The sequence below is a fragment of the Engystomops pustulosus genome, chromosome 7 (assembly GCF_040894005.1).
Source record: "Engystomops pustulosus chromosome 7, aEngPut4.maternal, whole genome shotgun sequence".
Lineage (NCBI taxonomy): Eukaryota > Metazoa > Chordata > Amphibia > Anura > Leptodactylidae > Engystomops > Engystomops pustulosus.
In genome coordinates this window covers 91,312,525-91,335,764 of record NC_092417.1, presented here as the reverse complement: position 1 = coordinate 91,335,764, position 23,240 = coordinate 91,312,525, and the positions used below count along the sequence as shown (strand labels likewise).

At 40.2% G+C, this 23,240-nt stretch overlaps 1 protein-coding gene across 2 annotated transcripts in view; it reads left to right on the top strand.

The window, feature by feature from the left end:
• Positions 1-1,761: 1,761 nt before the first annotated feature.
• Positions 1,762-23,240, top strand: part of MYLK3 (myosin light chain kinase 3) — a 46,608-nt gene continuing 25,129 nt past the window's right edge. Inside the window, exons 1-2 of one of the 2 annotated variants that reach the window (XM_072117211.1) lie at positions 1,762-1,975; positions 20,511-20,601. In XM_072117211.1, the coding sequence (XP_071973312.1) occupies positions 1,883-1,975; positions 20,511-20,601 (184 nt within the window). In that variant the 5' untranslated portion in view covers positions 1,762-1,882. Of the gene's footprint in view, positions 1,976-13,232; positions 13,928-20,510; positions 20,602-23,240 lie in introns of those variants that run through there. The other variant, XM_072117210.1, reaches the window with a different exon arrangement.

The window sequence follows — 23,240 nt, the reverse complement described above, 5'->3', positions numbered from 1 at the left end:
TTGTGTCTGTTATAAAAGCTGCTGATGCCTCCTACTGGAGCCTTGACATAATGCCAGTGTGGGCTGGATTGTTTCTTTTGTACTACAATATAAAACCATTAAATCTGATCAGACTGAATTATTCCTGTTCCTCAGATTCTACTGAAAACCATTAATGCATTTACGTGGAAAGTATACTGTTTTTGCTGTTTACCTGTGGCTAGTAGGGGTGTGCTAGTCCTTTTTCTCTCTGCCCACCCTGAGTAAGTGTGTATATATATATATACACACATATATATATATATATATATATATATATATATATATATATCACATATATATATATAATTTTTTTTTATAAGTTGAATTTTATTATAGAAAACGTAAACATTGTTTATTGACCAGAAAACATAAACATTACAAAAACAACATGCATGATATACCAAAATATAAAGACCCAAACCATAAACATGTCAAACAAGTGATAAAAGGAGAAAAAAGGAAAAATGAAGAGCACAAGAGAGTATAGATGGAAATAGGGGAGGGGGGGGGGGTGTCAAAATATTTTAGTGTGTTACAGTTGTTTACATAATATACCCAGTTCTTCCACTTCTTCTCAAGGTTAGCTGTGATAAGATACTGGGACACATTTATCGAGCTGTTGGAAAGTCAGAATATTTGTAGTTGCCAATGGCAACCGATCACAGCTCAGCTTTCATTTTACCAGTGCTCATGAATATTGTAAAGGGGAGCTGTGATTGGTTGCCATGGGCAACTAGAAATATTATGACTTTCAGACAGCTTGATAAATCTGCCCCACTGTATCCATTTTCATTTCAGATGTTTTTTTTTTTAATTGATATATATTTTTTATAGTAGCAGATTCATGACTTTAGCTGCTCAGGATGAAAACTAATAATTTTATTGTTCTGGAAACAGTGACTGTAGTCATCTCCATATATTTTGTTATCCATGGCCTCTTCCTTCTAAAATTAAATTACTGTACCCGGGTGCCTTTTCTGCTTTACAGGAAGCTTCCATGGTCATGTGATGTCACACAGGTGCAAGGCTTGTTAGTATCACAGATAGTAATCAGAGCTGTGTGATAAAACGAGTGTGCGTGTCAATCACATGACCATGGACAGATTTCTACTCACAGGAAGTAAACATAGAAGCTTCCTATAGAATGACGGCAAGCAAAGATGTAGAAACCTGTGAGGAAGTGATACAGAAAGTATATTGGAAATACTATAATTTTTCATTATAGAAACAATAACATTCATTTGTTTAAACTAGACAACCCTTTTAAGAGAGTCACTACTCTAAAAGATGGAGTATTGCACGCTGATCGCTGTCACCAGCATGACATGAAGATGAAGGCCCTATTACAAAAGGTGTACCAAGCCTTTCCACTATAATGTACTGCTTATAGTACTGGTGTCTTTGTATGGGGAAGAGAGCCCACTAAAGCTTGTGTGTCCTCCTGAAACCTCTACACACAGTTTGTGGTCACATGAAGTCCCTGGACACAGCATCAGAATATATTGTCATATCTTGGATAAAAAGAATGTGCCCATAGATATTTATTTTGGAACACTGTATGTCACCATCTTGTCATATCCATGGCTTTCCCGTTCTAGAATATTCAGGAAATGGGACAAGGTTATTAACTGTTTTTTTTTTATTTCCATAAAGCTAAAAGCATGTAGTGACAGTATCTCCTCTGCAGGAAGCTATATTCTGCTTGACAGGAGATAAGACCATGACAAGGCACTGACGCCAGGAGCGGAGTCTGATAAAACAAAATTCCAAACACTAGATCCAGACTGGAAGCTTCAGATTTTTTTTTAACTTACAACATTCATAGAAAACTGCTTCTAAGTTGTTTACCGAAAGGTCAAAAATGGGAACATTGTACCAGGATTCCACTCTCCACAGATCCATCCGGCTGGCCACTGGAGGATTCAGCGTCTCTGATTATATCAAGAAGTTTGCGGTAATATTTTAGCTTTTTATACACCACCATCTATGCTATGATACAAGTCCCATCATTAGATAGATAGGGATGCTGGAAAATCTAATGATATTGAAACCAAACTCCACATGGATTACACTGGTACTTCATTATACTGTGTAAGATTTTATTTGCAGATGTAGCAGTGCTGTACTTGTTTGCTAGCTCCGAGGAGTTCAGATAATGTTCCTGGCTGTGAGCTGATGACTGAGCCATTTTCATTTCTTCTATATTTTACATATTGCTATTGTTTATTAGTTTCTTGTAGAATGCTAGCAGAATTTGATGAACTACAACTCTCAGCAGATGTTTATGTAGTTAAAGCAAGCAATCAATGAAATAACAAAATCTACTTTACTTGAAGCATTTCTGAGATGTTTTGTATTTATAGTAGGATTATATTTTTCCATTGGGTCCTGTGGCCAGGTTGTACCTAGGGAAGGCTGACTAATTAGGATTTGTGGCTGGGCGCCACTCCACATAAAATGCAGATCATTGCAGGTGAGCAGTCTATGGATTTACATAAACAAGGTGTCCCGGCCAGGACCAGATTAAGACATGGACCTTGTATTGAGGGGGGTCCAATCTGTTGGCTTTCAGGTCAAGAAATAACTTATCAGAACCTATTTATGAGGGATGGAGGCCCTCTCTACATCTACATTATCTCTACAGGGTATTATTAAACTTGGTGGGTGGTTTTGGTAGCCATGGCTCCATAGGAACCTTGGACACTGGCTAACAACAAATTTACCCATATTTAAATATAAAATTTTCCCTTGCAGTAGTAAACTGATTTAAACACTTGGCATTGTGAGGTGCCTGCCAGGGCCTAATGGAAATGGACAATAACGGTCCAAGAGATCAGTTATCAGTGATAAGGTCTAGCTGAAGGATCATTGTGGCTCTCTTCTGATAGATGACAAAGTCCCACACTCATAAGGGCTGACAGAGACAAATAAAGAAGTTGGGAAGAATGGTTGAAAGGGTCCCCTTGGAGCACTCTCAACCTGAAAGAGACCCAGGCTGTTGTTAAAGGGGATGCCCGTGATGTTAAGCAGTAAGCCCAGGAAATCCTTTGTCCCAAACCAAAATTCAAACAGCAGTAAGCAGTGTTGTAGGAATGGTCACTGGTAGCAGGTTAGACAAAGATGGAGCTGGCATTAAATTTGGCTAGGGTTTTGGCCTTCCTTAGGTTGGTGGCAGAAAGGCTCAGAATATCCCCTTAACTCTGGGATTGGAACACACTCTTATTCAGCACTGCAGCAACAGTCTGTATCGTGGAACTTGCTGTAGCTCATTTGGTTATGCTACATTCAACTCTCTCCTGTCTCTGTCCATGACTAAAACCCCACACCGACACCTAGGGAGTAACCCCCCGTCATGAACTATGAGGTTCTCACTCTAGAAGGTTCTGGGTTTCCAGCCACTGATACAGCCAACTTACTATCAGTAAACACACAAAAAGAAACTTTTAATAAAAATAGGAATACAGGTCAGCAGGTGGAGGTGTTTTCCATCTTGCTCACTCAGACAGGGGTTATAGAAAGAGCTAGCCTGCAGCAACTGACTGAGGGAGATGGCCAGTCTCCCTGAAGCAACACCACAAGAGTAACCCAGAGTAGCTTTCTCAAATTTCAATCCCCTAGTAATGTCTACACAATAAAGATAAATTTTAACCCCTTACCTTACAATTTTACTCCCTAGAGGCTGGTCTGTGTAAAATGCCAGAGTGTGGGCAGGGACTCTCTAAGCAGACACATTGGGGCAGATTTACTTACCCGGTCCATTCGCGATCCAGCGGCGCGTTCTCTGCGGTGGATTCGGGTCCGGACGGGATTTATTCAGGTAGTTCCTCCGCCGTCTACCAGGTGGTGCTGCTGCGCTGAAAAGCATTGGAACGCACTGGAGTTCACCGGCTTGGGCTGAGTGAAGGTAAGTGCAAGCTCTGCGACAGATTTTTTTTTAAAATGCGGCGGTTTTTCCGAATCTGTCGGGTTTTCGTTCAGCCACGCCCCCCGATTTCCGTCGCGTGCATGCAAGCGCCGATGCGCCACAATCTGATCGTGTGCGCCAAAATCCCGGGGCAATTCAGGGAAATTGGCGCAAATCGGAAATATTCGGGTAACACGTCGGGAAAACGCGAATCGGGCCATTAGTAAATGAGCCCCATTATTATTCCTTTAGTGCTGTGAGATCCTGTTTGCTGACAGTGTACTTAGATTATCAGGGAACAGGCTTATATACTCTTTTGTTTAGCTTCCAAACGTTCTACTAATATCTGACACAGAGAGAGACATGAGACAGATCTGAGATGAGAGTTGATGAGATCCATGAGATGCATGTAACACATGATATTCTTAGCTCTGCTAACTCAGCCACAACATACACTGTTAGATGTGCCTACCACTTTCTCCTCTAGACAAAGACTAGCTTTACTCTCCTCACACTGTTTACTAGCAGGAAGTCTGCAGAGAGGACCCCAGTGCAATGTGTGACAGGAGAAGATATGTCTTCCCTACTCTAAAGTCAGAAGATTAGCATGTACTTGAAGCACTTGAAGAGAATTAATACTAAACCACACATGGTCTTATGGATGGGTGATTTATTATTCCTAATCACCATTTAACAGCACCTGAAGCAGCAATTAAGAAACTAATTGGTTCTAATTTTGTCGGTACAATCCCAGGAAGTGGATCACAAAGAGATGAGATTATTTTTTACCATTTTTTCTTGCAAGCTTAAATGTTCTGATTTTGCCAAAATTTCAGTAAGTACTGTCAAGGTGAGTAGTAAAGTGGAAACATGGAGCCTTGATGGTGTATAAGAAAGAAAGGGACATGTTGGAGATTAGGAGAAGTCCTACATTTAGAATTAGGGCTGTATTATAGAGAGGCTTCCAGGGGAACGCGCCCCAGGAACTTCACCAATTTACTCATAAGGGGGCCCCCACAAACAATATCTGACAGTCAGCCCACTTGCTGTTTCAGGCAGAGCATGCCCGCCCAGCTGTACTCAATTGCATTCTGCATTCAGCTGCTCCGACTCTTTATTACCTAACACTGGTTGGCTACATTGCTTGCTAGCAAAGTCGTAGCCAAACAGTGTTACGTTTACCTCTTCACATATGACTCAGACCAATCTATAAGTGGAAAATAGAGAACTCTCAGGAAAGCATGCTTGGGACTGATGTAGTGACTAGGATTAGTAGTCAGTATTACTGCCACTGTACCAAATAGACCAGCAGCTAGACTACCACCACTACCATTTGCTACCTTGGCCGGAAGCTAGGCTAACATGTAAGTAGGAGAAAAAATAGAATATTAATGATAATTTAGAATAGTAATGTGTGCCACTGTCTAGGCTACATTCAGTGGGGTCCTCCACCAGATTTTGCGCCAAGTGGCCTCTACCAAACTTAGCTCTCTCTTTCTATGTGTCAGACACTAGTGAATCTAGTGAATCAGAAGCTAAATGAAAGTATAGATAAACCCTATGCCTTGATAATCTAAGCACACTATTAGCCCACAGCATCTCATAGCACAGAGTGATCATGAAGTGTCTGCTTACAGAGCCCACACTGATAGGAGTTAAAACATCAATAACAATTGTAAAGTAAGGGGTTAAATGATATTTATGGTGTAAACATCACTAGGGAATAAAAATTTGAGAACTTTCTTTCATGGACAAACTAATTTAAGGAATTTAATAGTAATGGTTCAAACCCTAAAGCTAGGCTTTTCTATACATTTGCCCATCCTACCTTAGACAGTAGGTGATTACTGGTCTACATTTCTTACGTCAAAGTGAAAACACAGAGACAAAAAACTGTTCAAAAGCAAGAGGACAGTGTGGTTCAAAATTAAGAGACAAATCGGTTGTCAGAATACAAGCAAGCAACTATCCATCACAGCGTAACTATATGCAGCCCAGTAATAAACAATGGTGTGTGGTGGAAATCTCTTAAAACAGTGAAGAATGAAATAAGGCTGTGTTAAGACTAGCACACAACAGAATGCAAACTAAGTACAAGAAGCAGAGGATGGAGCTCAGGGGTGTAATGACAGGTGTAGCAGCCATAGCTGCTGCTATTGGGCCTGCAGTGTCAGGGGGCCGGACCACCCAACCTGCTACACTGAAGAATTGTATGGATTTCTCATCTCTACTTCCTGCTGTCTACTGGGCTGCATGAAGTAAGATATGTGGCCTCTGACCATCCTAGGATAAGAAGACTGCCTGAGAGTGAGTATGAGTTAATAAATATGAGCTGTGTATAAGTGATATGTATATGGAACTGCATGTTTGTGTGTATATGCTGTATGTGTGTGTATATGTGATGGTATGGTGTGTATATGCTGTATGTGTTTGAATGTGGTGTGTATTTGCTGTATGCATGTGAATGCGCTGTGTGTATATACTGTATATGTGTCTGTGTTTATATACTGGGAGATTGATCAGAGGTGTCTGAGAGCAGAACTGTTCTGGTTGCCAATGTTATGGGCCCAGCTTTCCCACAGCTGTTTCTTCAATAAAAACTGGGCTTGATTGGTTGCCATGGGAAGCTAGAACTCTTCTGCTCTCAGACACTTTTGATAAATCTCCTTCCTATTGTTTCATATGACAATGTTATTTCTCTGTAATGTCTTATTTTATTTGTTTATGGTTCCCGATAATCTGTAAAGCACTACGGAATTTGGTACAATATAAATAAAGATCATTATTATTAATCTCCTGTATCTGTATATTGTATGACTGTATATACTATGTTTGTGTATTTGATGTGTATATACTGTATTTATAGGTGTATAAATGATATCATGTGTGAGTGTATTTTTTTAAGGGGTATGGGGACCCAATTCAGTTACACCATAGTTACGCCCACAATGGGATAGGGAAAGTACTAAAATAATAACATAAAAAAAGAAAAACACTGTAATGTCAAACTAAAAAATATTATAAAATTATAATAATAAAACAATGTTAATGTCATTGTGGTATGGATAATGGTGAGTGGATACAAGCAGCATTGTTTGTGGTATAGGAGAGAACTAGAATGACAGAGAGGGGCCTGTGTGTTGCCAGAATGGAGAGGCCAGATGAAGTTAAGACATTGGTCAATTACATCAAAAAGAGTGCTTCAAGATTATGTTCTGTGTAGATTTGATAATATATCAATGGAGTATGACCACTTATTCAAGGGCCAAATTTGAAAGTAAGAAAATTGTAATTTTTTCCAAATTTTTCCTAAAATGTTGAATTTTTACCACCCAAAAACCCAACCAATCAGCAAAATTATACTACTAATTAAACTATATTACTAATTAAACTACAATGTGTCACGAGAAAACATTCTCAAAAACAGAAAAGTTCAAGTGTTAAAAAGTTATTATGACACAAAGAGACAGGGGTCAGATTTCACAAAAAGCGACTGAGCCTTAAAGTGCAAACTGGCTGTGTCATAGAGGAATTAGTCTATAATGCGTCTCCCACTCAGTATTGCGGATGTAGCTTGATTGTTTGGCTGTGTAGTAAATCAATACAATTTCAAATGGCGCAAAAAAAACAGAGTAGACAATTTAGAGTGTGGTTGGACTTCGCTGGTGGAGGAAGGGGTAGCCCACACTATTCCTTCAAATAAGTAAAGGTGATTAAAAATAAATAATACACCAGTGCTGTCCTAGTAATATAAATGATAGCTAATGTAGTACCTGTGATGGAGCATGAAAACTCCTAGATGATTATTGTATCCAGTCCGAATTCCTGTTATTCACCTGAATGATCCAAAGAGGTTTCTGCGTCCAAGAAATTGGCAAATAGATGAGATCCTACAAGTGGTGCACTTTGAATAACACGGAGCAGACCCGCAAGCAGACTTAATCATAAAATAGAATTATTTCCTTCATAACCTGTTAACGCAGTAATTTAAAGCTCAGTGTCCAGTATATTGGATGCAGAGGTGATGCCGGTTCAGCTCAAGATCTGAGCCGTACCGGCATCGGGACACACAAGGTGCTGGCTGTAGCTAACCCCGGGGGGCACTGGTGGTGCCAATCGTTTCTCTGGCAGCCTCAAGGTCTGATAAGGACCCCAGGGCTGCCTGGCAGCAGTGCCTGTAAGGTGGCGTCTCTTACAGGGAAGCGGGGAAAAAATTCCAAATGCAGTGAAAATGGTGAAAAAACACATTTGCAACGTTTTCTTGTGGACTTGGATTTTAGAGCTTTAACTGTGCACCAAAAATGGCATGTCTCCTTTATTCTTTGGCTTGGTATCATTACGGGGATACCAAATTTGTATAGGTTTTATAATGTTTTCATACATTTACAAAAATTAAAACCTCCTGTATTCTGGTGCCAATAACTTTTTCATACTTTGGTTTTTAATTATAATTTTTTTTTAACTTTTTTTAATTTTTACTCATACTATTTTTCAGACTCCCTAGGGTACTTTAACCCTAGGTTGTCTGATCGATCCTATCATATACTGCAATACTACAGTATGGCAGTACAGGCAGTCCACGGGTTACACACAAGATAGGGTCTGTAGGTTTGTTCTTAAGTTGAATTTGTATGTAAGTCAGAACTGTATATTTTATCATTGTAATCCCAGACAGAACTTTTTTGGTGTCTGTGACAATTGGATTTGAAAAATGTTGGGTTGTCATAAAAATCAATATTAACACTAAAGCTTCATTACAGACAAATTTTATAACTGTTACAGCTGAGCATTGTAGTCTAGAACTAAAGTACAATAAATTACCAATATCCAGAGGTCCGTTTGTTACCAGGGGTCGTATGTAAGTCGAGTGTTCTTAAGTAGGGGACCGCCTGTATATGGGAATTTTCCTCCTCATTCATTACAATGTGCAATTAGCACATTGTAATGAATGGGTTAAAAAAAAGACAGCCTCGAGTCTTCGTAAGATGACATCATGGGGAGCGACGATACACGGCAAGATGGCGGCGCCCACCAGCCAGGGCATCGCCGCATTGTTGCTGACTTATTCAAAGGGCACCACTTGTAGGACCTCATCTATATACAAATTTCTTGGATGCAGAAACCTCTTTGGATTATTCAGGTGAATAATAAGAATTCGATCTGGATACAATTATCATATATATCATTTATATTATTGGGACAGGTCAGGTGTATTATATATTTTTAATGATACATAATCATACTGCAGAACTTCATAAATATTATTGGTCACTGGTGAATAAAATTCCAGCACAGAAAATGGCATGCAAACATTTGATCTAGGTATTACTGCACGCTATTCACTGAAAGGAGCACCTTTATGATTAAGGTATTTCTGGACGCTATTTACTGACAAGAGCAACTTTACAATCAATGTATTACAAAATGCTATTCAATGATGACTGCTACATTTTGATCTACATATTAGAGCGCAATATTCACTGACAGCACCTTTATGATCTCAACATTATTGCGCACTATTCACTGACAAGAGCACCTTTACTATCTACCTATTAGTGAGCGCTATTCGCTGACAAAATAAATCTTACAATCTAATTATTACTGGGTGATATTTACTGATAGAAGAACCTTTACAACCTAGGTATGATTGAAGATGATGTCTGATTTTTCTGGAGCTGACAACTACAGAGACAAGATCTTGCTGGATGATGTAGTAAATGCTAATATACTGATCTGGTCTTTCCAGGTATTGCTGTATAAATCATCTATAATCAGTAAGAATATCCCTGCACTATAGCAGCCTATGAATACTTCAGAGTGTCCTAAAAAGGGGTATTATTCCACCTGTCCCTAACAACAGCAGCCTCCTGAGAAGTGCCTGCCAATCCTGCCTGACCATATGACGGGCAGCAACCTCAACCTAGCTCTATTTCCTATTTGTAATGGCATCTTGACATGTGACCCATCTCTTATACAGCAGAGTCACATATCTAGTCCCGCCAATCTCCAGATCCATGGGTGCCAAACATGCCAAAATCAGTTCAGGTTTGCTCATCACATGTCATGTCTTCTCATCTTTTTATAGTTTAACCTATAAAAGAAAAAAATATATTATCTACAATGAATATGACGTGTAAATTTAAGGCCACATACACACAAACATTTTCCCTCTGACTGCAAACCATGGCTCTCTTGTCCCATTTTTGTAGTCAAATTATCTTTAGTAATTTTAATTTTTTTTGGGGATCTGCAAAAAGAAAAAACGGAAGACTGGCAAATTATGTAAGTGGTTTGTTCCAACCCCTTGCACATAATTGTTTCACCCGGAATAGGACCTGTTCAGAGTCACTAGGCTCATAGACAGGGCTGAGAAAACCTGAGCTCTGTGTATGAGGGACATAAGCTAGCAGCAAAAACAACAGCTTTTGTATGCAAGAGGGCTACTAGTTTATTGTCTCAAACCTGCATGTATGAAGATGTTTAACAGTTCTGGAAAACAGAGTGGCTCGACAGAGGGGTTTGGCATCATGTTTACTTGGCAGAAGATAAACCTTTCAACACATAGCTGTGTTACATTGCTGATAGTGAGGTCAGGTAATTTCACATTAAATTCCTTAACAGTATGTGATGCAGCTTCTTCTATCCTGCTCGATAAATGTGGCAACAGTAAACTGTGTTTTTTGGTAATCTTTGTCTTACTGGAGTTGCCCAAGTCAAACCCAAAGCTGCATTAAGACAGCATAGTATTAGAAAAAGTAAAATAAAATTACCTGACCCCTCTGTTTAGGCCTAAGCTGCCTGGTTCTGGTTGATGAAGCTCCCAATTCATAGACAATGGGGCTTATGTACTAAGGGTTCGCGGTCCCCGTTTTTCCGACGTTTTCGGGAAATTGGTTGGGGATGGAAAGTAAAAAATGCATTAAGATACACGGAAGGAATCACATACAACCACAAGGGAAGACAGAATGCCGACAGTAAGAAACTGGGAAGCCTGTGTCCCACAAGCTTGTATGCACAAAGTCATACAGTCACTGTGTCCTAGGCATATCCTGCCAGACCTGTTTTATAATGTCCCAGAGTTTCTCAATTCGAAAAGAAGACGTGTGGGGTAGTCAATGTCATCAATGCCTTTGCCATCCACTGATTGCCAATTCACTCGGGCCACATCAGACATTGAATTGCACTCCTTATGAAGGAAATGCCTCCCCAAATCATTACTGACCTATTACTGCAAAACCAGGCATACTGGGTGATGTGGCAGGCAGCATTATCTTACCATGGTGTCTTCAGACTCTTTTGTGTCTGTAACATGTGATCACAGTGATTCAACTCAATTGTGCCAATTATGGTCTTCTATGGTAAATACCAATCGAGCTGTATGTGTCTCTTTACTTCATGTCAGACTCCCATTCCTCACCTTTATAGAGTCTGCTTTTTGTAAAGGGTGCCCTTGCGACCCATGTTCTTGGTCACAGGCGCAACGGTGTGCTTACCTATGCCCCTGGGGCTCGGCAGCATCACTTACCTCGCCGCAGTCTCCTTGCACCAGTCTCCTCGCTCCAGTGCGTGCGTCCCCACCTCCAAGGGCACACGCGCCCTGCAATTTAGGATTTAAAGGGCCAGCGCACCAATGATTGGTGCTGGCTGACCGCCATCCCAGTTAAATTTCATGCCCCAATTCTGTCTCTCCTGCCGGATCTTCATGCCTTGTGCCCTAGAGAAAGCTTGTTCCTGATGTCCCTTGCGTTTATGGTGATTTCTCCATTTCTGACTTTGCTCCTTTTCTGCCAGCACGGACCTTCTGCTACGGCCATGACTCTGATCCCGTTATGCCTGTTCTGACCTCCTGCGCGTCCACGACCTTGCCTTGGCCACAAAGATCCACCTTTGGAGCAACCTGGTGGTCCCACACTGCAGCAAGTCCAACCTGCTTTGCGACGGGTTCTGGTGAAAACCAGGTGCCACTTAGACTCCGTTCCGAGGTGTCGGCTTACATCATCGTCTGTGGTGGTCAAGTGGGTCCACTACCCCTAAAGATTCACACTGAAGATTACGTTTTAGTACTTTATGACTACTCTATGACTCTATGATTGCTCGTCCTTTTCCTCCTCACATGAAAATACAGATTCCCCAACGAAGGGCTGGAAAACCACTTTAATTTTTCCAGTCTGTATGCATTCATATCTACCATTGGGTGTATGGTAGTTGTGGGCTGAATAATGATATGATGTCTATAGAGTTAACAGACCATCATATTTACTGATGGTGGACTGCCTTAAGTCACTTGCTAATAATGAATTTTAGGGCATAGAACCATTTTTATTATATCCTGGAAATGCTCAAATATTTTGAAAATGAGTTCATACAAGAGATGCTCTGGCCTACGTCAGCTGAGCACTCCTTGGCTTCGCCACTCTGTGCATGGCAGCCTGGGCCTGCCCATCGATCAGGGCGTCACTGGCTGTTTCGACGCCTCCAGCTCTTTGCATAATTTTATGAACTAATATTCAGAGGATTTGTGCCGTTCCAGGAAATTTACCTAATGAACCACTGCAGTCATGCTGAAAGCAGCTTAATACCTTTCCAGAATATGTTTCTTTCATGGCCCAGTGTAGTGACATCATCCAGATAGTCAGTTTTGAACTGAGATGTAAATTGGCTACATACATGCATGGAGATGGAAAGTTTGACATTAAAAGCAAGCTATCCCAGAATGCCCTTAGTCGAAACTCATCTTGTTTAGTTTTTTTTACCACCAATTGAAACACCTGAAAGAAGTCCCTATTTTTTCAATGGTTTTGTATATGGACCCTAAATCTTGATGACTGAATGTGATTAAAACAGGAACAATTTCATTACTTTCCTGTATCAGTAGAAAACAGAATTGGCCTCTTGTTAAGATTCTATTTCCAGAGAGCTGGCTATATGTGAGCTGTGATCTTTGTCATTGTTGTCTATTTATAGATACAAGTCACAGTACAATCTTTCAGCTTTGTCATTCTTCAAATGTGTTGTGTACCTTGTATAATGGATGTTTATAATAAAAATACAAATTCATGTTAAATTCTGGCCCTCGTACAAGGTTCTATGTCATAATATCCTGTTACATTAAGATTTTTATCACATTGAATAATGGTGGCCCTATACCTCACTCTTTTATTATCAGTCAGCAACTCTGACAATTCTTTACATGCTTATCCATCACCACCCTCTTAGGAAAGAATTTAAAATGTCTCTGTGACGTCAAAGGGCCCACGAAAAAAGTTCACTGGCCAAGTTTAGACAGTTGTTTAGAGGCCTCACAATGAGAAGGCAGATAGCACCAGTTAAATCTGTTTGCACAAAAGGAATTACACGCCCATTCGTCCGTCTACAGTTACGACTGTATAAACCTTAATCCTCCTTGTAGTTGCAAAATTAGGAGAAGGATTAGCAGGGTCAGATTAAGATTGTTTGCCCTGGTCATAACAGAAAATGAGCAAGCAGGATTCATTAACATCTTGCTTGGCTAAAATGTATGAGAGCAAATTCGACAATTCTACAGGGCCTGGAAAATCCCGGGTGAAGTCTCCTGGAGAAAACAATACCATGGACCAGAAAATGAGCCTTCTCAATGAGAAGATGGATAAACTCTTAAACTTTCAGGAAGATATCATGGGGAAAATGGAGATGGTTTATCATGCCATGGATGTGCTAGAAAGAGGAATGGACAGATTATCAACTTCTCAAGGATTTTATCTAAGGAGGGTAGAAGGGCCATGTGACGCCAAGTATGATAACGAGCAGGACAAACAGCAAGGTGGCTTTAACGAGTTAATCCATTTACTTAAACTGCTGCATATGGACTCTATCATCCAACAAGAAAAACTTGATGGTCTACAAAAAGTGGTTAACACCATGGATAAAGTGGTGGAGTTTGTAGGGGATACATTCAAAAACTCTAAAATTGTGGACTTCATTCTGAAAGGTACTGTGCCTTGGAGGAGAGAGGCACATGAACAGGTTGGTAATATTATTTTCTTATAAAGTTTTACTTAATACCTATGAAAAAAAGCGCCTAAGATTAGTAACCGGAAACTAAAATCTTGAATATCTCTAAAAAGGATAAAATGTCGACAAAATGTTTGTGTACAGATTCACAAGGTCTTGCTTTATATGTAAGACATTTTTAGATTTATTATGTTACATCTTTGTTAGCTTATAGAGAACAAATTTTGTGCTTATGATGAATCTGATACATTTTAAGCCAACCCATTTAATAAGACACACCTTTTTCCTAGATACAGTTTATAACTGTCCGGTAAGGTAGAAACATAATGCATACATAATGCATAAATCCAATGTAAGGCAAAAACTTTCTGCTGTGATGTAATTTAACTTAAAGGACATCTACCACAAGGATGAAGGATTGTTAACCAAGCACCCTGACATTCTGGTGCCCCCTCTGTCAGGATATGCTCTTTTAGCTTCTTAAGCCCATGTTTTTACGAAAAAAAAGGTTTTAAAAATTATGCAGATGAGCTTGAGGGGTTCCATGCTCCATTGGCATTTATTGAACCTGGAGCCCCTCTGGCTCATTTGCATGAATTTTAATACCTTTTTTCCATAAAAATAAGGGCATATAAAGCAAAAAAAAGCAGATCCTGCCAGAGGTCAGTTCTTATTTTTTTTTACTCATGATATCTCCAGTTTGGCTTAATTTTTGCTGAAGAAATATTAAGTTGTAATCTGAGGTTGTTTTTCCCTAATTTTAAGACCTTATATGGATCTGTTTTTCTTTTACTATACCCTATTTGTAAAACCAAAGAATTTAAAGAGTATTTTTATCACAACTTTATATAAAGGTAAAAGTTACATTTTGGTGACATATAAAGCACCCATAGATATGAGGTTGCTAGCTTTCCGCAATCCCTAATACACTTGAACAATCATCTTGGCCAATGTACATGTTCAATTAATGGAAAAAACACAGCTATGCCACTTTCACAGTGAACAGAGTTGGAAAAGAGTCAGAAGGACCCATAGACATTCAATGGTAGGCTGAATCGTTGAGCTTGGCAGCTTTTTAACAGATTTGGATAGAAATCTTTAGACCAAAAGATTTGCATGAATGGAAATCAGGGGACCCTATTTATCTTCTTTGCTTTCACCCTGTATTCATTTAATTGTTTGATATTATCAGCCATTCCAGGAAAATTAACATCCATATATCATAGATAACCTTCCGTACTTCTAAACTGGTAACTTTTAGTGACCCTTTAAGGCATATTGATTGTAGTGCAATTCTTTACATATCTTGTGGTTTCAATGTCTTTGTAAATGATAAGATAAAGACTTAATAATGAGATATTCATCTGGCAGTGCCCTTCTCTTTGCCCCTTTGATTAAGGAATGCGGAGGGATCACTTTAAATCAGATTAATTTCAACAAGCTTATAAGGACACGTGGGGAATATAATGCCATATAATTGTTAATACAGAAATATGTATATTTATCTAGTACTTATTAAATGGCCAGCTTAACTCTGCAAAGATTTCTGCACCAGAGAGCACTTTAAATGCTTGAAATAATCTAAAAAGAAGTCAATGTGGGATGAATTAGAAATAATAAAATACCAATACAAATAGGTGGATTCACTTGATTGGATATTTTGAAGATGCAGAGGTGCACTAGTCATGAGGCAGATTGAGCCTCTTGCCTCAGGAAGCCCCGCCTGCATCGAGGTGGGGGGGGGGGGGCAGTCATCTGCTACAAAGCCTGACATTTAAAAATAGTGTCTCTTCACAACTGATGTCAGCATGGGTGTGACACACTGCATGGAGAACCCACTTGCTAAACAAATAATGTGTTATATAACTACTGAATGGGGTGGACTGGGGCGCAGTTCTAGAGCTTGTCTCAGGTAGGAGAGAGTTAAAGGGGTTTTCCCACGAATTGAAGCTAGGCCCGATCCACAGGATGGGGGGTCTCAGTGATCACTGAGACCCCACTGATCACAAGGGGTTCCGATGGGGTCCCACATATCTCTGTCAGACCCCTTGTTGCTTCATGAGAGTAATGGAGCAGACAGCAGCGCATGACTGTGCATGTTCTGCTCCATTCATCTCTATGGAGCTGGCGGAGATAGAGAAAATTTTTCAATTCGTGGGAAAACCCCTTTAAGGTTCACCAATGTGCAGATGGCACAGTACATATATCCCTCAGCTTTCTGCAGACCTTGAATAACCCACACCGATTTGGCTGTATATTCTAGAAGTAGGACAGTCTTAAAGACAGTTTAAACAGAACTACAGGTTTCTTCACCTCATTAACATTGATGACACCCTGTGGAAGGGGGAATGTATAAACTGTGCTTTGCACTAATCCTTGGTTGGGTGTTTGATCTTCTTGAAAAACATCACCACGTTTTCCTTAATATAAGTTGCATACATTAAAATTCTATTCTTGTAATATGGAGACCTTATATAAATAATTTAAAGGGAACCTGTCAGCAGTTTGTTGTCAGGCAGATTAACACCTTCCAGATCATGTTTCTTTCCTGGTGTTATGGTATCATCCACAAAATCAACTTTGAAGTGAGGTGTAAATTTAGTTGTATTTAGTCAAGGAGGCAGAAAGTTTAGCACTGAAGTTAAGCTCTCGCGCACCACATAATTCACCAGACTTCAGGAGAGGTGGTTAGTGATGTCTCTGGAAGCAATGACCATCAATTATAGTGAAGGGGGTGTTATGATGTAAGTAAAACTTGATTTCAGTGCTAAACTCTCAGCCTCTAGGACTTTAAAATAATAAGATTTTTTGGATGATCCCATGCCACTGGGTCTGGAAGATTTTAATCTGTTTGACAACTAACTAAGAGTGGTTCTTAGCTGTTTCTGCCAACAGCTTCCCTATAAATGTACTCTATTGCTTCCTGTTCAGTCATTTCAGATGGATGGGTGGTTGGTAGGATTAAAAGTGACAACTAAGAGCAAACTAAGAGCATTAAGGATTTATTACTTGGTGGCAATACCTCTTTAGGCTGTCAGGGCATGCTGGGAAATGAAGTTTTGCAGCAACAGGAGAGCCATATGTTGAACACAACTGATCTTGAGTCTGCCACCTACCAGGGCCTTTACCTGTCATCATAACTAAATGATAACTAAAATATTATTTTCCTATATGCTTTACAGAGGTTTTTAAAGCTTTATACAAGACAGATTTTAAATTATCTAAGATGAAGCAGACGTTACTCTCCCCAGGAAATTGGCAAAATGAGCTGTAAACCCACCTTCTAAAGAAAAAGGGAATATGAAAGTGCCCCCCATGTCCTTTATTATATATAAAGCAGCTTTGTTCTATTCATACGATTCACTAAGATAAAAGAAGCCAAACCTCTAGGGAATGTAAACTCATATCTTGTGATGATATCTGGATCGTTTCCTTCCAGTGTAAATTGAGCAACATGCATTTCTTTAATATCACTTTAGGCTGAGAATGTTGATTTTACAGAACCAGCTTGTCTGAAAGGCTCGGGATTTAAGTCTCCTAAATTTTAGCTCAACAGATTCTGGAGCTACAGATCAATGCCTGACCCACCACATGGCCTTCTGGTTACCATTGTCTTTTTGACCTCTGCAGCCACACACATGTCACTTGCATTCTTTGTGATACCCTCCTCATTTTTAAATGGATTTCTAAATAGTATGTCCATTCAGATTAAAGGTGTTTTACTGGTAATAAATATTGTTAACCTGTACTTAGAGTAGGCCCTCCATATCAGGTTGGTGAACACCAAGAAAACCCCCACTGGTTAGCGGTTATCAGAAGCCAATAAAAACGGCGGATTTGGAAAAACTGCCGCATTTTTTTTTAAAAAAAAGTGTCGCTTGACATGCGCTTACCTGCACCCAGCGGAGGACGGTGAACTTCAGTGCAATCCGGCGAACTTCAGCGCAGCAGCGAAAACCTAGTGGACATCGGGGGAACTGCCTTAGTGAATCCCGGCCGGACCCGAATCCTTCGCAGAGAACGTGCCGCTGGATCGCGAATGGACCGGGTAAGTAAATCTGCCCCATTATCTGACAGAGCGGATATCACTAACAATGGTCAATTGCAGAGTGGATCTCATTTAGGATTACAGTTGAAATATTAACAGGTCAGTTCCACTAATGTGGAATGTATCAAGATACCACCTCGCTGTTCTATCGCTCATACAAACTACCCCTGTAAAACTGCTCTGCATTACAAAACACTGTCCCGACACTGCTTCACCCAGTGAGCCTCAGCTTCTTCTTAGGGGCCCTAATTGCTGCATTATAGCAACATAAGACAAAAATTTACAAGAAACTGTATCAATAAAATGCAAACAACTGTTTCAAATCTGCTCAAGTGTCTCTTGATCTCCAGCATCGACTTACATGACAACCAAGTAAATCTCATTTACACTTTGTCTCACATATGATTTGGCATACAACTTGCCAATTATACAGGCCTCTTAAAGATTCAGTCTCACCCGACAGACCCTGCCCCTGATGGGGTAGAATGGTGTTGAACCCATATCAGTCTGATATTTTAGACTGGTTCAACTGATATGGTCAACTATCAAATATTTGAGCCTGTAAAACCCATTTAGTTATGTATGCAGAAAAAAATCAGCAAATATTTGATTATGCATGATGCTAGGTCCTAGTAGACTAAAGTATAATATCATGAGAATGTGATAATCCTCTTTTAAATGACATTACATTTTTTGTGCTTTTCTATCATTGATATCTTTACTATCCCTATTCTGTGACATTACTATGTGCATTAACCCTACATTGTAGTGATCGGAAGTCCAACTCTTCTTAGTTAGTTGGATCCTTAAAATGTATAATAGGGAGCCTAAGTCAGCCAGTCACCCCTCTCCACACCATTTTCTAACTGATAGTTATTAGGTTAATGGGGCCATGTTTACCCGATTAGGGGCCGAGTTAAGTGAGCCATCAGCTAACGACAAGGAGTTTACACAAAAGTGCTGGATCATTTGCGAACAACCCATCACTACTACACTGTGACATCACTGTGCATATTATCCTTGTGCTATGACATGTGCAACATTCCCCCAAGAAGGCCTGACTTTTAGGCTTGGGGGCAGCTGGATTCCCCTGGTACTGGTTCCCCTGAGTGGCTGGCTTGAGCGCGGCCTAGCACTCAACTGGGTCACGGCCGCTTGCTACAGGCGGAGCAAGCCTCGTCCACGCGTGGCAGGTGTCCGACAGGGGGTTTGCAAGATAAAGAGGGAGCTGCCATGGATGATTGGACAGCACTCCGTTGGGCACTCTATATGGCTTACATGCCCTTTGGCAGCTACATATACCCTTTTGGGTGTATTTTTAAGTGTTTTTATATTCCTTTTTTGTTGTCTTGTGGTTATTTGTTTGTATATATGAATTAATAAATATTATTACTTTGTTTAGTCCTGTGTTCGCATCCCATCTTTCCTTCCTTGTCTTGAATATTGTGATATATAGGGATGCGTGGACGCTTCACTAATATACTTCCACAGTAGTGCCTGCTCTTTTTTATGTCTTTGGCACTCTATATGTATGTGAGGATTCCTGGGTAGATGGTAGAGGGGATACCAGTGATGGTATGTGTCTGCCAGGGATCATGCTGAGACAATGGATTCATTAAAGGTTCCTTTATTACAGGATACAGCAAAGGCAACAGGTTAAGATAACAATTCAAAGGCCACAGCCAAAGTCACGAAAATGAGGGGTCCAATGGGGTTCACGTATTTCGTCTGACCCCTCGTCGCTTCGTCTGACTAATGGAGCAGACGGCTGCGCATGACATTCAATTTCTGTCAGCTCCACAGAGATTAATGGAGCAGAACAGTCATGAGTCTGCTCAATTAGTGTGACAGAGCGACGAGGGGTCCGACGGAGGTACGTGGACCCCATCGGACACCTTGTTTTTGTGATCTGTGGGGGTATCATCACCGAGACCCCCACTGATCAGCAAGTTAGGGCCTAACTTCTGTTTGTGGGAAAATCCCTTTAAGCAGCTGCAATACCACATATAGACAGCAGACACATAAAATCTAATAGGAGCATTGTTTTGTGATGGAGACTGCATTGGGTAGGCCATTACCCATCACTGTGTGTATTATCCCTACACTGTAACATCACTGTGCATATTATCCCTGTGCTGTGACATCACTGTGTTTATTATACTTGTAATGGTTTTTGTCCTATTTCTACGCCCTGGGAATACTGTCATTTTGCCAAAACATGCATGCAGTCTAAAAGAAATGAATAAGCAGAACACATTAATGAATTTGGACAAAACAAAGACAATCATAGACAAAAATACTAATGACATATTTCCCCCACTGTGTGTATTATCCCTGTACTGAGACCTCACTGTATGTATTATCCCTGTATTGTGACCTCACTGTGTTTATTATCCCTGTATCACTATGTATAATCCCTGTACAGTGACATCTCTGTGTTATTAAATAATGAATTGCCATAGTTGTATTAAAAGTGAACGTTCACATTAAGCACATATATAGTGGTTCCTATTATTTAATGTAAAAATATTATTACCTTTACTTAAGGCTAAAGAAAAATCTGAAGAAAAGGAGACAAAACCAAAGAATGTCCTCCCCAGCAGAGACTACCAGGCTGAGATGGAGCTGGCTACAGCAGGTAAGCCTCGATATACCGGATCAGGGTTGGGACCATTATATTGGGTCACCTGGGTTCAGTGAATGAATAAACTTGGAAATTTAACCTGACTGATTCAGGGTGCGGTCCTGTAAGCCCCTTCCCGCCAAGGCCCTTTTTCGTTTTTGCATTTCCATTTTTTAATCCCCACCTCCCCATGCATAACAAATTACACGTTACAGTAATGGTATTTAACCCCTTAACGACTTGGCCTTTTTTAGTTTTTTCACTTCCATTTTTCACACCCCACCTTCAAAAATCTATAACTTTTTTATTTTTCCCACATAAAGAGCTCTGTGATGGCTTATTTTCTGCGTAACAAATTGCACTTCATAGTGACGGTTTTTAATATTCCATGGCACGTACTGGGAAGCGGGAAAAAAATTCCAAATGCAGTGAAAATGGTGAAAAAACACATTTGCGACATTTTCTTGTGGGCTTGGATTTTACAGCTTTCACTGTGTGCCCCAAATGACAGGTCTACTTTATTCTTTGGGTTGCTACGATCACAGGGATACCACATTTGTACAGGTTTTATAATGTTTTCTTACATTTAAAAAAATTAAAACCTCCTGTACAAAATTTTTTTTTTGATTTTGCCATCTTCTGGCGCTAATAACGTTTTCATACTTTGGTGTACGGAGCTGTGGGTGGTGTCATTTTTTGCGACTTTTGATGGAGTTTTCATTGCTATCATTGTTAGGACTGTGCTACCTTTTGATCACTTTTTATTAATTTTTTTATATTTTCCAAAATGGCAAAAAAATGTCATTTTTGACTTTGGAGGCTATTTTCCGTTACGGGGTTAAACGCAGTGAAAAACCGTTATTATATTTTGATAGATCGGACATTTTCGGACGCGGTGATACCTAATGTGTTTATGATTTTTACTGTTTATTAATATTAATATCAGTTCTAGGGAAATTTGAATTTTTAGGTTTTTTTAATATAATTTTTTTTTTTAAAACTTTTTTTTACTTTTACTTTAACTATTTTTCAGACTCCCTAGGGTACTTTAACCCTAGGTTGTCTGATCGATCCTACCATATACTGCCATACTGCAATATGGCAGTATATGGGGATTTTACTCCTCATTCAATACAATGTGCTGATAGCACATTGCAATGAATGGGTTAAAACGAGACAGCTTTGGGCCTTCGTGAGACCCGATGCTGTCATGGCAACGGATCACCGCTCTCCGTGACGTCATCGGGGAGCGAAGATCTGCGCCAAGATGGCGGCGCCCATGCGGCGCCATCTTTTTGAAGCCTCCGGCAGCATTGCCGGCGGCGATCGCGGTGAAAGCACCCGCGATCGGTGCTAGCACCGATCGCGGGTGTTACCGGTAAGCCTTTGCTGCAATATGCAGCAAAGACTTACCGGCTATGGAGAGGGCTCGACCCGCGAGCCCTCTCCATGCACCGGGACCCGGCGCGCGCCGTACTAGTACAGCGCGCGTCGGGAAGGGGTTAATGTTCCATGCGGTAAACTTTCACTGTGCGTCCCAAATGACATGTGTACTTCATTATTTGGATCAGTACGATCATGGGGATAACAAATTTACCATAATGTTTTCATACATTTACAAAAATTAAAATCTCCCGTACAAAAAAAACTCTTCATTTTTCCATTTTCTGGCACTATTAACTTTTTCATACGTCGGTGTACGGAGATGTGGGTGGCATAACTTTTTGCAACTTTTGATGATGTTTTCAATGCTACCATATTTAGGACTGTAAATAGGGCCGCCTCACCCCCAATAACACAGCTACATACAGCCTCATGCCCAGTAACACATCTTTATATCTACCTTCACCCCTACCAGATATGCAGTCCCATGTAACATACACCTAAAAATCTACCAGACACGCAGTCTCAAGTAACATACACCTCAGCCCACACAGCCGTGCACTCTGATGTAAGATACACCTTAGCACCAGACACATAGTCCCATGTAACATACACCTCAGTCCCCACCAGCCATACAGTCCCATGTAACATACACCTCAGCCTGCCCCAGACATGCAGTCCTATATAACATACACCTCAGCCTGCACCAGCCATACAGTCCCATGTAACAAACACCTCAGTCCCCACCAGCCATACAGTCCCATGTAACATACACCTCAGTCCCCACCAGCCACTCAGTCCCATGTAACATACACCTCAGCCACACCAGCCATACAGTCTTATGTAACATACACCGCAGCCACACCAGCCATATAGTCCCATGTATACATGGATACAGCCACTTACCTTCTCCACGTGAAGTTTGTTGTCACAGCAAGATTGTGTAAAGCCTTTTGATCACTTTTTATTTCATATTTTATATTTTTCAAAATGGCAAAAAAGTGGTATCTTTGACATTGGGCGCTATTTTCTGTTGCTTGGTTAAACGAGAGGAATAACTTAACATATTTTGATAGAGCTGACATTTTGGAATGCACCGTTACCTCACTTTTTACCTCAATTTTTACTGTTTATATATTTATATTTTAGGCTTTTTAATATTTTTTTTTAAACTTTTTTTATTATATCTTTTTTACTATTTTTCAGACCCCCTAGGGTACTTTAACCCTAGGTTGTCTGATTGATCCTACCTTATACTTCCATACTACAGT